General features: G+C 27.3%; 1 protein-coding gene across 1 annotated transcript; it reads left to right on the top strand.

Moving 5' to 3' along the window:
- Positions 1-1,254: 1,254 nt before the first annotated feature.
- On the top strand, positions 1,255-13,599 carry LOC136969872 (synaptotagmin-4-like). The gene is made up of 4 exons (XM_067264176.1): positions 1,255-1,452; positions 11,196-12,013; positions 12,150-12,273; positions 12,432-13,599. The coding sequence occupies exons 1-4, from the start codon at positions 1,383-1,385 to the stop codon at positions 12,737-12,739; spliced, it is 1,320 nt and encodes a 439-aa protein (XP_067120277.1). The 5' UTR covers positions 1,255-1,382; the 3' UTR covers positions 12,740-13,599.
- The last annotated feature ends 2,463 nt before the right edge of the window (positions 13,600-16,062 follow it).

The following is a 16,062-nucleotide window of genomic DNA, read 5'->3' as shown; positions in this document are numbered from 1 at the left end:
TCTCAAATAGTTCTGAGAATTACATAGTTTAAGTTTTATTTTCTCTAGTTTCTTAAAATTATTAAATTGAAGATATCTTGATATTTAGTAAACTATGTTATAAAAGAAATATATTTTGAATGTGTTAAGATAAAGAATCGTTATGATAAATTTAACTTTTTTTAAAACTAAATCAAATATCAAAATGATTTACATAAACCAAAGAAGTCTATTACTTTAGGTGACTAAAATGACTTACTGCATTCAGTTTGTTTGATCTGATGCAGCATTGCAGCAGCAACCCATTCCACATTTTATGCTGTGCAATAAAACATGATTTACAGCTTCTTGGTCACCGTTTCCCTCATTTTATTCTAAGATAATACTTCAATAGGAATACAGAAAAACATTCTGAAGTATGAATTTTAAATTAAGATGTTACTGAATATTAAAACTTTCACTAAAAATTTCTTTAAAATTTGTAGAAATTGCATTGAAAAAAGAAACGAATGATAATTTTATAATCTACAAAAATTTATCTGAAAATTTTTATCGAACAAAATAACTTTGGCGTCATTTAAAATCAATATTGGTAATTACATAAAATATTTAAATTATTTTATTAATATCCGGAGAGATTTATAAATAGAAATAATAATTTTAAAGCAAATTTTTAATTTATTAAAACTTATAAATTTAATCAACAAATCTAATTTATACACACAATTTTAATTCTCAAGATTTAATAGAAATTATTATATAAATTTAAAAATAAATTATTTTACAGAATATCTTTATGTGTTAATCTGCAAATATTTTAATTAAAATTAAATTTTGCCTGTTGTTATTTTAAATAAATGAAATGTAAGAGAGAGAGAGAGTTTTTCTTAGTAAGGAAGAATTTAAGAATAAAAAATTGACATTTAACAATGGTGTATTGGCGTTACTCCGATATTTATTAATTAAACTCCTGCATACGTCTCACTGGAGACGTTCAATACGAGCATCCCCATAAATCAGCACCTTAATTTCGCATTATTAGCATTCTGTATCCTAGCAAAGAGTAGATAAATGCACGAAAAAGCGCAAAAATTCGATATAATTCGGGCAGAATGCATCATTCCTTTATTTTCTAACAAAGATTTAACTGTTTAGCTTGCAAGTGGCAGGAAATTCGTAAAAAATCTCCAATATTTCGACTTATTACGAAACTTTAAAGTGCGGGTATACTGTTAACAAATGTCGAATGCGCATGCTTATTATTAGCGACTCAGAAGAAGGTTCGATCGAAAGTCGGAGGGAGTTTACTGTATGAGGAGGTCTGCGTCATATCCAGCAGTGACCTCAACAATTACTATCCACATATAGCATTTCTCTCTTGGTAATGTAGTTGAAGGGGAAAAATGAGACTTGGAGTTACACACGCCAATCTTCATCTGAAAGATGGGCCTGAAATTAAAGCTGTCGACGAAGGTAAGATTTTTAAGTAACGTGTATTAAATTAATCTTCGAGTTATAGACAAGACGATAACATATGGTGTAGCCTTTATATGATGGAAAACATCCTTCGAGGGTAAGAAAACAAAAAAATAAAAAAAATTTGAGATAATATAAGTTAATTTCGCAATGCGGACGAACTGATCTAGATCTAGTTTTATTTTATAAATTAAGAATAATATTTTAGTGAAGGGGAGAGAATTTTATATATATTTTTGAATGAGTCATTAATATTAATCATCATCATCTATGTATAATTTGGGACACGTCTAAATATGCGGGCTATCGATTATTTTAACATAACATGAACGTTAAAGGCTTTTTTTCCCTGGCCATCTGGAAAAGTCTACACCAATTTAAACTACGTGGAAAAGCTTTAAAACGCCCTTACACGCAGCTTAAGAAGAAAGCTTGAGAACGAGCTTCACGGCAATACTCGCGTTGAAGAGGTGAAGACAGATTTACAGGGGTAGACGCTTTTTGTAATTAAAATTTTACGCGGTTTAGCGGGGAAAATTTTAGAAAATTATTTCACGTACCGGTACGAAAATAATAATAATTTCGGTAAATTAAGTTAATTTATTTCTAAGATATCTTTTTAAATTAATTTAGAAATTACTAAAGTCGTTTAGCTATGTGTGTTAATAGCGCAGTTTTACTTTAACAGAAAACATGTTTAATAATGTTTTTAAGTGTTTTGTCAACAAATAAATCGTTTTTTCTGTGTGGCAGCACTCTGTGCTTGCTTCTGCTGCAATGATTGATAGTGTTGTTTGTGTAAAAACATTCTTGAAAAGCTTATTTTATTCCAAAATATAAATTATACGTGTCTTCGCGAATTAGTTACTTTGATCTTTCTTTAAAATATAAAAATAAAATAACGTTTATTCAATGTATTATTAGCTTTCAATTAATATATTTACTAAAGTGATTTGTAAAGGAAATTTATCGATTCGTTAAGAAAATTGAAGTAAATTTAAATCCTTTGTTTCCAAGAAAGTAACTTGAATAAACAACTGGGAATAAGATTATTTTTTTCTTCTTATTTCGTTTAAGCTGGGTTTTATGCTGTTTTATCACACATTTTATAGAGTACTTTACTATAAAGTGTTTCCATTTACATAGCAATCATTAATTTCCATCGAGTGCTCCTTGAAAAATCTCATTAATCCGTAAAAACTTGAATTAAAGAATGATTCAGACATTATTATTCTCAAGTTATACGAGAATTAAATTGGTTTTGGTTTATTTTTACGACAAAAAAGCCCGAGTTAAGTTATAAATAAATTTAGAACAAAGTAAATTTCTCGAGTATATCTAATATTTCATATTGATAAGTGATTTAGAAAAATTCGTTTCAAATTTACAGGTTGAAATTTGATTGAAAATTCTTTAAAGAATCGAAGAATCCATTCGCGTATACTCTTTTAATTTAACATTTATTTATTATTTCATTCGTAATTAGTTTGACTTTAACTCGAAAACAGTTTCGAGTAATATTGACGTCAAAATGACATCATAAGTATATTTAGAATAGTTAATGACATCAAAAGATCGCCTCGTTTAGAATAGTTAATGAGTTGTTATTCAGATAGTTTGCACGCAATTAAAGTTTATTTTATATACAATTCTTAAACAAATCATTTTATAATGATTTAAATAACCTAAATAAAATAAAATGTAAGTAATATTACTTAGATAAAGTATTTAGTACTTTTTATCATTACTTACCTAAGTTTATTTAAGAGATATTTAGTGAATAAACTTTATTGTTAATGCAACTTAATTAGTTTGAATATCAAAATGAATTTTTATATAAGATACTTGATGTTAAAGTAGTATAAATTGCTTAAAAATTAAAATATAATCTGCTTAAATTCAAGATAGAAACTAAAATATGGATTATTATATAAAGTAGAAGAGTTTGATAAAAGTATATATCTTAATCTGTTAATATTATATAAAATAAAGAATATGAATGCAGTTTTATTGTCTTGTGAAATGTTTTAATCCCTTAGAAACAGGTATAATAGCCAAATTATGGCGTTACATCAACAGCATAACTGCCCTACCTACCATTGTAATGATGATATGCTCAGAGAAGCATAATAAAATATTAATTTCAACAGAATTGTTTATTGATATAGCTTACATTACAAAGATAATGGTGTATTGTTGCTGTATAAGCCATAGAAATAACCGAGATTTATCTCAATAATAGAGCTTTAAAATTTAATCATGTGTTTATATGAAGTTATACAAGTTTAATTTAGCAATTTTATATAATCCAGTATTAAATGAATTAAATATATATAAGAAATTAATTATTAAGATATAGAATAAGGGTAGCCATATTATATTTTTTTCTACGATCAAATCGATCAGTCATAAAGCACTAAAACTAATGTTAAAAAATTAAACTTCCGCTCTGATAACTGTTCAACTCGATCGGAAATTATACAAAATATTATCCATCTAAAAGAAAAAAAAACAAATCCGTTAATTGAATGGATTTTTCTATTTATGTAATTAGAAAATGATATTTTTATAAATTAATGTTTAATTGAGAATTAAAAAAAAAGTTAAAAGTATCGAATTTAATAAGGAAAATGTATCTAGTAGAATACTCCGAAAGAGTATATTTTGGGAAAGGAAACATTTATCTACTGATTAATAATGATGATGTTTAATTAATTTATGAAGTCTGATACAGAATCCAATTATAATCAAATAAATACCATATCCTTTTTCCTCAACCAAGAAACAATGGATAACATACATTCTTTAACCGATACATCTGATGTTTAGCAATTTTCCTTAAATCTAATCTATCCAGGAGGCAAAGAAAATGATGAAATTGGAGGTAGTGCGATGAAACATATAAATAGAAAGATTTAATACGCTCAAGTTTGATAAAATCCAGAAACTTTATCATCATTTAGATTTGTCTAGAATCTGCAAGAATAGATTTGTTGAAGAAAACTTGGATTTTCTTCAATAATTTTTATTAAAAAATTATTTAATGTTTAAAAGTCGTTTATTTTATGCATCAAAGTTTCGTTCCTGTTGAATTTCTGGCGGCTCTTTCTATTAAATATTGCTTTTTTTTTTAATTGATTTTTCTCAAAATAAAAATGTCAAAAATATTCTTCCTCGCACTTTATTTAAGAGCTTTTTTCTCTCAAGAATTTCTAGAATTATCAGTAAAATGCTTTTCCCTATAACTTTCTAAACGATTGCAGATATATTTGAAGATGTAACGGTCCATTTGCTTGATAGATCAGCGACATTATAAACTTTGCTGATTAAATATCATTAATATTAAATGTTTCAGCAATCTTCACGCTTAAATCGATCCTTTTTATAAATTAATTGCAACATGCAATCCACACTCCACATTAACAAAAAGAAATTCGATGATACGTATGCCATAAGCATCCGTGTTCTACCTACTCTTAATTACTCTCGTCTCTTATGACGTCAGATCTCGGGGTTAACGACCTTTAACCCCAAAGATCGAGGCTTAACAATCATATACGAAAAATATTTGATAAAAAAATTGATTATTATAATAAGTACGCGATTCCTACGTCACAAAAATCGATCCCTTGTACTAATCGATGCCGTGGGCGGTGTGTACGAAGCCAAATCTTTTTAACCTTTTAAAATTTTGCCTTTAGAATAATTACGGAATTATATAACGATTATATTTTTTAAAATAATTTTTGAAAAATTTTGAATATTTTTGGAGCAGAAAACACGTAGAAAAAGTCTAGAATCGAGCGAGAAAAGGTGAACAAACAATCTCTCTCCTCATCAATTATTCATAGATTGGGCGAAAATCCTTTAGTTTAATCGAATTTTCGGGGTTTTTTTCTTTTTCAGAGAATAAGCGCATGGAAAGCTTTTTGTTATCTTAAAAGCAAGAAACAATAGGCTCTTACCATAATAAATCGAAACACTCTTCCTATATTGAAACACTGTGTAAATATTTATCTAAGCTGAGAATCACTTTTGTGGGAAAAAAATCAAATTATGATGTTTTCACTTTTAGATTGATTTATTATATAAGGTATATATAATATACTTTATATAATATATATATAATATATATATAACTTTATATATATATATTTATTATATATATAAAGTCTATGTATTGGTGTGTATATATATATATACACCAATACATAGACTTTATATATAGAAACTTGATACGTTATACGTTAAAGTATTAAGTATATAACTCATAAAAATTTTTTTAAAAAATTAATTACAGTAGAGCGTCGGTAAGTGGAATTGCCGGAAAGTGGAACGATTTTCAGTCGGACTGTGTCGTGCTGAATCGAATGTTTTTGATACTAAATTTACTTCTAAAGTATAATTTTCATGCTTTTTATATTCTTTAATATATTTATTTTGTTTGTACAAAATGCAGAAATAATTTTTAACGATACGATAGCCTCGATGATTATTATAAAAATTTTCGTTAGGCTTAAAATCGACGAAAATTCAACACGAAGCGATACGCAACGGAGAAAAATTTGAACATCGGACAGGTTAATGTATTTTTTCGTACAAAGTCGGAAACTGGAACAAATCATTAACTGGAAGGACCCCAGTCCCCAATTGGTTCCACTTATCGACGCTCTACTGTATTAAATAATAAAAAATATATTTTATAAAACAAACGAGCAAATTTTTAATTTATTTAATTTAAAATATATACTCTCTACCTCAAATTATTAGTGTTTTGCCTCTGTACATCATACTTTTCCTGATCAACAGAGTCGACCGGTCATCTATGTAACTTTTTTCTGGGAAATTTTTTAATTGAAATCACGTGACTTTCGGTCTAGACCGGGAGTTCTTGTATAGTTAATAGAGGTGTCTTTCCTATTAGCTTTCCATATCTGGTCTCGAATTTTGTCTACGTAACTTCGTTCTCAAGATTAAGGAAGGACAGCTAGACAGCTAGACGGACGACAGTGGGAATTTAAACGTCTAGAATTTTTCCGAATTGCAGCCCAATTATAATTTTTTTTCCTATCATTATATATAAACATATACATAGACTTAATATATGAATCTATCAAGTTTCTATAAATAAAGTAGTAGAAACTGATAGATACTTAATTAAATTTTTACATATAAAATTATTTTAAAATAAAATATATATATTTTTATTATTTTATTCATTTTAAAGCGAATTATAAATTATTTTCTTTATTTATCCATATCCATAGAGTTCATACAAGAACTTGATAGGTTTCTATAGCCTATATAAGTGGCTTATAGTTCATGAAACCTTAATAAAAACTTAGTTTTATATTTAAATAATTAATAAATAATAAAAAACGTTTATATTGTTTTATAACTAAATGATCCTAAGGTCCAATTCCTAAATATTTCACTTTAAATTAATAAAGTATTTCAGAAATTTCTTGGGATAATTTAGCTTTCTGGAGAGCCAGGACATTGGTTCTTGTCTAGTATCACTACTGACTATACTATAAGCTACCATTGTGGCTTAGGCCTTGCTCATTACATGGGCGATGTCTAAGCCACAATGGTAGTTAATAGTAGGCCTTGTTCATAATATGATTATGGACAAGACCCAATTATGATACAAGTGGATTATAATGTGACACCAGCCACATATGTACTAAAGCCATGATGTTAGACTAAATATTCGTGAATAAAAACACCGTTTTGATATATTTTATAGTATAAAATGACGAGTTAAAACGAAAATAACATGATAACAAATGGTTATTAATTCTATTATCAAAATTTATACATCTTCTGTGGTTAAATTTTCATAAATTCTAATGTAATAATCAATTTTATCCCGAACAATTACCTACATTCATATTTTAATTGTGTTTAGAAAATGGATAAAATAATTAGTAAAATAATATGAAAATAAGATAATTAAAGTGCCCAGAAAATGATCCTTAAATAAATAAATAATTATAATTTAATAAAATATTATGAAAATAGGATAATTAAGGCGTCGAGAAAATAGGAAGATGATCAGAACTTTATTCTTAAATTTAAAAAAAATAATAATAAATTTCTAAATAAAATTGTTAAGAATTTTTTTATAAAATGTTAGTTTAAAGTTTTCTTTAAAAAATTCTAAAATTTTAAATAAAAAATGCAAAGAAAATTACTTAATTTCGAAAACATTAACACATCATTTCACTGTGTCATCAATATGAAATATGACGAACCATTAGAGTCGATCTAACGCTCCAATTGACAAAATTATATATTTTACAGATATTTTTTGAAAATTAAAATCATTTTAAAATAAATTTATAACAATTTTCTAAGCGATAATAAGGAAACATTTGCTGTAGACATTGACTTAATTCGAATTCAGATACGAGTTTTCACTTTAAAAAAAATTATTTTAAGGCCATTTATTATAATTAATTATTAAAAATTCGTTTTATTAAACGTTTAACGTCTTCATTTACGCTTATTTTAAAAGAATTTTAAACTATTTTTTAATGGAAATTTTTTTATTTTATAATGAATTTTTAATGAGAATTTTTAATGAGAATAATGAGAATATAAAGAAATTGTTGAATACTTTAAACAATTTTTTTTCCTTTAAACTTTACATGGATCAATTAATCTTTAACATGGTTAAAACGTTTCATTTCATTTTATTTTTTTTTTAATTTAAGCGTGTTTTAGATGTTTCTAACAAGGAATTTCTGTTGTTTTTTTCCATGGTGAATAAACTATTCTCGTGTATATGTACAGTACTGTACATATACACGAGACATTGATCCCTTGAAATATAGACTACACCAGACAATATCTTTGATCTAACAGAATGATATTTCATACAATAAATTCGTTCCAAGAAAGAAAGAACTGACAGCTAAACAGACTCCTCTATTCAATACTCTACTGATATAGCGTGCTTACAGTGTAGAAAAGAAAATGGATTTAAAGAAGGAAAAAAAAAATTAATTAAAATATGCATTAGGAGGAAGTTTAATCAGAAATTTATGACGATTTTGCACGTATATAAAGCATATTTAAGCGAGTCACAGAAGAATTTATTTTAATATTAATGTGTCATACGAATCTTTACCGAACTTGTGATGCTAGATAGTTTATCAGAGAATGTGTGCCTTATTACTGAATTATGCATGGTGCGAATTTAATTTTGGGTATTTTACAGTAAAATCTGATCGATTTTCTGTATATAAAAATGATAATAATATAAATTACTCTTTAAATTTAGAAAGAAAAAGACCATTAAAAAGTTCTTAGGTGCAGCTTAATGCACTTACTTGAGGAAGGTGCATGAACTTGAATAGTATAATTTTATATAAAAATGAATAGTATTTTAGAGTTTTTTTTGTAAATTAAAAAATTTATAAACGTTAAAATCATATTAAAGTACAAAATTGATAAAATATTTTCAAAATTTTATAAAATTCTGGTGATGAAAGCTTCATGTGTAAGATGGAAAATGACGCTACTTTTGCTAACTGTTGGTTGGAATTTTTGAATAAATTTTAAAATTAAAAGGATAAAATCGTTATTAGATATAAAAATATATAATTTTTTTTATTTAAATTCAAAAATATAATCGATACAAACGTATAAATCCAAAAAATGGGAGGGTAAAATTTAAAAAGTCATAAATTATGAATTTTTTATTTTTATTTTAAAAATTCTTCTTAAAATAAAGAAAGTATTATTTTAAAATATTTATAAAATTCATATTCAAAAGAAAATATATTCGGAATTTCAAAAATAATATCTTAAAAGGAAATTCTTGTATAAAGATGTTTGTTGAAGGAGGGTGTTTACCTTTTGCTTTTTTATTTATTTATTTTTGTATTATTTTTGTAATTTTTGAAAAATATAATGCAATAAATACGTCAATATAAATCTTTTGCCAAAAAAATAAAAAAACACAATAGATTTTTATAGAATTCAATAAATATTTTTTTCAAGTAGAGGCAATTCTTAAAAAAAAATGCAATGACATCCATAGGCAGTTGTCAGACAGCAGACTTTCTTCCAAAAAATGCAATAATTCAGTAAATATTTTCCGAAATTTGCAATAGAATGCGAAATAAAATAGACCTTTCTAAAAATTACAGTAAATTCCATGAAGAGTAATAGATATTTTTCAAACAAAAATACAAAATGTATCGTTATTCAACTGGCAGATATTTTTAAAAATTGCAAAATAGGTTAAAAAGTTCAACAGAATTTTTCCCAAAATTTTAATATATTCAATAAACATTAAAATGCAATCGTTAAAAAAAAATTACAATGCACTTTTTTAAAGTAATGGATTTTTCAAGAAAATGCAATATATTCTAATAATAAAGCGATCGATGTTCTCTATATCTACTAACAAAATAATAAATGAGTTTTCATAAAAATGCAATATTTTTCTGATAAATTAATAGATATTTTCTAAGAAAATGCAATATATGTTAAGTAAGTAATAGGATTTTTCCATTAAAAACAGCAATCGTTTTTTCCTACCCCTTCTAAAAATTGCAATAAACTATAAAATGCAATCGATTTTTCTCGAAAGTGCAATACATTTACTTGCAAAAACGCCTTGGATATTCTACAAAAAGCAACAGATCTATCCTAAAAATACAATCGAACCTCCCAATAACGGACACCTCCCGAGAACGGCCCTTCTAAATTGTGCCTTATTGTGCATTGTCCTGTGGGCAAAAGTGGAAATTGTATGGGATCCTCTAAATTGTGGCCCAGTGGTGAATTATCCCAGTTGCTGGGTGCATTATAACTTAAAAATATAAAAGAAAATTAAGATTTATTCTTTATGTTTAATTTACAATCGTACTAATTACAATAAGTTTAAAAAGTAATTATAACTTTCCATTATATATTTTCTCTAATTATAATTTTCCCATTTTAATCACATTCATTGTAATTAAACGTAGTAAGTTTATTGATTTTTCCCAACACAATTTTAATCAATTATATGTTCTTTACACAATTCATTTCTTGTATAAATTTATTACAAGCAATTCTGGAGTCTTGTACACGAATTATTATTATTATTATTATTATTATTATTATTTAATTATATATATAATAAATAAAAATTTACTTTAAATCTTTTATAAATCTTAATTTAATTACGTTTAAAGTGTGAATAATTTTGAAATTTAATTGAATAATTTAAATTTGTAAACAATTACGCGCACGGTATGAAATGTTACATTATCGTAGGGTCATTGTCTCCTTTAATAGAGACTATGCTTTTTGCTAGAATTTCGTCAATTTGAACCCGTTTAAGTAGTTTATTAACCGGAAACTTAATTAATCTGTACAATCGTTAACTGGCTTTTGAGTCACCCTGTGCTTGAAATTTTTTTCTCTTTTCTTTAAAAAAAAAGATTAAACTTAGATAAATCGTTTATCCGGGAACATAAATCACTGGAAAAATTTAATGAACTTTCCCAGTTATGTGCTCATTATAGCTTTGTGTAGTGCTGTGACGGCACGAAAATTATTCAACTAATTCAAGTATTGATTTATGACTGAAATTAATTAAATTCACGAGTGTTACTAAAATTATTACATTGAATATACGTTATATATGTTATTTTATTGAATATTCTTCGTGTATGTTTTATTATTTAGGAATAATAGTAATAATAATATTTAAAATATTCAAATTTCTCTTCATGTAGTTACAACTCCTACACTTATTGGGATATGTGTGGGAAGTGCCTTCTTTATATTAACATTGGCAGCCGTTAGTTACTTCTGTTATCGAAGGCGAGCCGGATACACTAGCCATAAACTGCTATCGAGCAAGAAACACTACAGTCAGAAACCAATTGTTTTAAAGAAGCCAACAGCGGTTAAGAGCCCGAGTAGTGGTCCTATAGGACCCATATTGAAGAAGAGCCCTAGTCCACCGGGTCATGGTATATCGCCCGGGCAGAAATCACCATCAGAAATCTCGACTTGTAGCCAAGATAAGCATAAAAATTGCCCCGACATAACTAACGACATCGAGAACGAACCGGAAGAAGACAAGATCCCAACACCCGTCACAGAAGAGGTAGAGAATAAGGAGAAGGATGTAGAAGAGGAAAAGGTTAAGAAATTGGGAAAGCTTCACTTCCGCTTGAAGTACACAGCAGAGAAATATTCCCTATTGGTAACGATCGTACGTTGCACGGATATTCCTCCTAAAGATCCCAATGCGGGGACTTCAGATCCTTACGTCAAATTACAACTTCTACCCGAAAAACAGCATAAAGTCAAAACTAGGGTCCTTCGAAAAACGCTTAATCCCGTTTACGACGAAGATTTCACATTCTACGGGATCAATCCTAATCAGCTTCAGGCAACCACCCTACACTTCGTGGTTTTGAGTTTCGATAGATATTCGAGGGACGACGTTATTGGCGAAGTTATATGCCCTATGGCGGGATTAGATTTTGATTGTCTGGCTAAACAGATGTCGTTGAGCAAGGAAATAATGCCCAGGAACATTAAGGTAAGCCATACTTCCATGACTCCATGTTTAACAACAATCCAATGATACCGAAGTTAGCCATGAAAGATTTTATGATGGAATATATTACAGAATATTAATTTCTTCATAGAATATAGTGTATTTTTTTTTTATTCAGGTTCGATCCCAAGGACGTGGAGATCTTTTAGTGTCTCTCTGCTATCAACCAGCAGCCAATAGATTGACGGTAGTGGTATTAAAAGCAAGAAACCTTCCCAAGATGGATATAACCGGTTTGTGCGGTAAGTCCATCTTTCTAACGAAGATAAATTTCACATTAGAGAGGTGAATAAATCTCTAGAGTGACTTAACAACGTCATTCCTTGTTCTAGCTTTCAAAATTGACGTACCTTTATCAATTTTAAATGCTCTAACTCTTTTATTTTCTTTTAACGCACAGATCCATACGTAAAAATCTACCTTCTCTACAACAATCAACGCATTGCGAAGAAGAAAACACACGTGAAGAAACGTACAGTTAATCCCGTATTTAACGAATCGTTCGTCTTCGACGTACCTTATAACGAAGGATTGGAAAACATAAGTTTGGAATTCTTAGTCTTGGATTGGGATAGAGTAACTAAGAACGAAGTAATCGGACATTTGGAACTTGGAGATAAATTCGAAGGTGCAGCCCAATTGCATTGGCAAGAAGTTTGCAATTCTCCAAGACGTCAGATAGCAGAATGGCACAAATTAAGAGATTAAAATAATCGTAATAACTGCTGAGAATTTATTATTATTAATTATTATTTTGTTGTTTTTTGAAAATTATTTATAAAAATTATTAGACAAAGGCAAAAAAACAACAAAAATTTCCATTTAGAAATTCTAAAAACCAAAAAATAAAAAATAAAAAAAAACACCACACAATATTTAAAAAAGGAAGAATTCATTGCTGTTCCAGATACGAAGTGTTGCTTATACTGTGTATATCTAATTGTATTTTAAATTTTCGTTAACGTGTCGTCAATTTTTGGATGAAGTAGTTCCTATAATTACGATGATTATCCCCCTGATACCATTATACACCGAACTTATGAATGAATTTATGATTTTGTTTACGTTAATTAGAGGTACTTAAACACGGGATATTAATCTATTCTGTTTATTGTTAACATCATACGCTGAAGCTAAAAGAGAAAACGAAAATTGATAAAAATTTCTAATGGTTCCCATCAATTTCGTGTGTTTTTTTTTCTTGATTAAATTTTTTTTGGCATTTAAAATAATTGTATTCTTCTATAACAATATATATATTCATATATATCATATTTTAGTACAAATTTAATTAAGAAAATGATTGTAAATTCATAAGAAAAAATTCATAAAAAATGATGTGTTGTTGTATATAGCACAATTCATTTATAATATTGTTGGGTTGTAATATTTAATACCTTAAAAAATTCGTTGTTAGTTGTGTAAAAATGCAAAAAAAACATCATGTGATTGGTTTCTGCATATGTGAAAAACCAAAAAAAAAAAAAAATATTTGTTACTTGTCCTAATATAAACATCAACCTTGCTGAATAAATGATTATTTATAATAAATTATTGAATGATGGGAATATATAGTTTATTTTTTTCTCTTTTTTGATTGATATACTATGAATAATTACATTAGAAATGAGTAAAATTACAACTATAGAAAATAAAATATTTAAGACCACTTTTTATTAATATTTGATCAAAGAAAAGACAAGGAAAAAAGCCTTCTCTACTCCCAGGCCCCGTACACTCTCGATAGCTCTGAATAATATACAAAATATAATAATATAATTTACGTGTAAGTTAAACAAGCATTTAGGTTCTCACTCGTGTAAATTCGTTATAATTTGGTAGAGGGAAAGGACATATTTTACAGCTCAAGGTCCCAACAAGTATAAAGAATGACTCAAATGTTTAAAAAAAGCTAAGTAAATGATTAATAGAATATAAAAAGAACAACTAAAATTGTTTCAATCGTAAATTTCTGTAGTTTATTATACAATTGATTCGCTTTTTTTAATAAAAAAGAACATTTTAATGGTTAATCGTTACTCATTTACATATTTGAAAGTAGAAATCGATAGTGAAAGTAAAAATCGTTGAAGTGAGAGAGAAAGTAATGAAAGTGGAACTTTTTTTGTGCGTTTGTATTACTTCGTCGCCATAAAAATAGCATTATTTGTGTCAAGGCTAGAAGACATATTGCCATGACAACTGTGAGTATTTTCTGTATTGGAAATTCACCTCCCCAGGCTAAAATTTGCTAAATTTCTTCTTATAAAAATTTTTAAAAAAACCCAAAGAAAATCAAAATTTTAAAAATAATGTTTTCATTATTTTTTGGTAATTTATAAAATGTTAAATTATCTATCGAAGTAGAACTGTATCCGGAAATTACACTTTGGCTGAGTCTCCCTCCATTATTTGATTTACCATTCCGGCAATGAATGTAACGTTGTTTCGTATGATTAATACATTTAATATGATTTATTTAACTAAAAATAATTGTTTTCCTTTCTTTTTCCAACGTTTTTCTGATTAAAAAATTAAAATAAAAGTAAAAAAGAGAGATTTAGTTTGTTTGTGTGTCTGTCTGCCACGTTTTAAATTGACTTAATCGGAGTTTAGAGGCGTGAAATTCGACATTTGAAAGACGGGTGATGCGTGAATTTTCACGTATATTCCAGTCAAAATAACATCCAGTAAAAGTTTTATTGCCAAATTTTATTCTAGAATTAATTTTAATAAAGATTTTCTTAAAAATTTAATTAATATCCATAAATATCTACGTTTCTATATAAATCGATATGTCTATACGTGTAATTTTTTTTTAAATTAGAAAATTATAGGATTTTTTCACTTTATTATGACCTAGATAACGTTAAATTACAAATAGGTCTAGGGAAAGAGATATATCATCATACAGAAGATTAGTTTACAAATAAGAAGCACGCAACTTGAGGCCGTGCAACTAAATGTTTTATCCATTGAGGGCCTTAAAATGCTGTTGGACATTATTTCAGTTGCTTCCAACTGCTAAAGATGGGGAAGGAAATACTTAGAAGAATGGAAAACAGAAGTTTTTCGTAGAAAATAGAAGGTAGCGTGTGCAGGGACTTTATCATACTCTACTCTATAATCAGTGGCATGTTATCGTATAGGAAAAAAAGGTAATTGCCTAATGCCCCCACCCACAGGGACCCCAAACCAATCTTCTATAAGAAAATATTTTTCCTAAAACGTTCTCCCGAAGAAAAATGTCTGAAGTCAACACTGTACATGGGGCCCCACGAAGCTATTTACAATGCGCCACTTCTCTATAATATACAAAATATAGAAACAATAAACCTTAGATAAATTAAATAAATGATTTAATAGAGCATTAAAAGAACAATCGAAAGAAATAAAAATACAGAAAATCAATCGAAAGAACAAACTAAAACACAAATTATATAGAGTTCAAGGTTATATATGATAGGATTTATTACAGTTTTGTAGACTAAATAAATTCAAAAGTCCAGAGGAAAAAAAACGCATTAAAATAAAATCCAATATATCATACGATCATCATTCGTTTTTAGGAAATATAGAATTACGTAAAAAGATAAAAATATACGAATAGAATACATTAAATATAAAATTATAGTAAAATTTATAAGAAGATATTCGTTATTCTTTCCATAATTCCAATGATTTCTTCTCTCATAAAATACTTTCAAGGTCATTTATTTTACTTTAAAAAATTCTTTAAAAAACTGAATTATGTATAAAGCGATAATTATTAACGTATACGGAGGGTTCTACGTTTCACTGCTAAAAAGCTTTACCTTAGCGAAATAAAGCACGTTTGGGCCACCATTTTTATACAAAAAGTTTATTTATTTATTTATTTGAATTAAAAAAGAAACTCGTTAGAGAATTTTATTAAGTTAGATTTTCTGCCTTGTTACATTCTACTTAATGTTAAATACATTTGACACTTGATCGATATTTTCTTAATAAATGACTCCTCCCTGTAACTTTCGAACATTTTATGCTAAAAA

This window comes from Centruroides vittatus, unplaced genomic scaffold, assembly GCF_030686945.1.
Source record: "Centruroides vittatus isolate TY-2023 unplaced genomic scaffold, ASM3068694v2 contig_1824, whole genome shotgun sequence".
In the NCBI taxonomy this organism is placed as follows: Eukaryota; Metazoa; Arthropoda; class Arachnida; order Scorpiones; family Buthidae; genus Centruroides; species Centruroides vittatus.
The sequence above is the reverse complement of the archived record's forward strand: the minus strand, read 5'-3'. Positions and strand labels throughout refer to the sequence as shown.

Coding starts and splice junctions, on each gene's coding strand:
- LOC136969872 (XM_067264176.1), top strand. CDS start 1,383: ATGAGACTTGGAGTTACACACGCCAATCTTCATCTGAAAGATGGGCCT. Junction 1,453..11,195: donor AATTAAAGCTGTCGACGAAG/GTAAGATTTTTA, acceptor CTCTTCATGTAG/TTACAACTCCTACACTTATT. Junction 12,274..12,431: donor GGATATAACCGGTTTGTGCG/GTAAGTCCATCT, acceptor TTTAACGCACAG/ATCCATACGTAAAAATCTAC.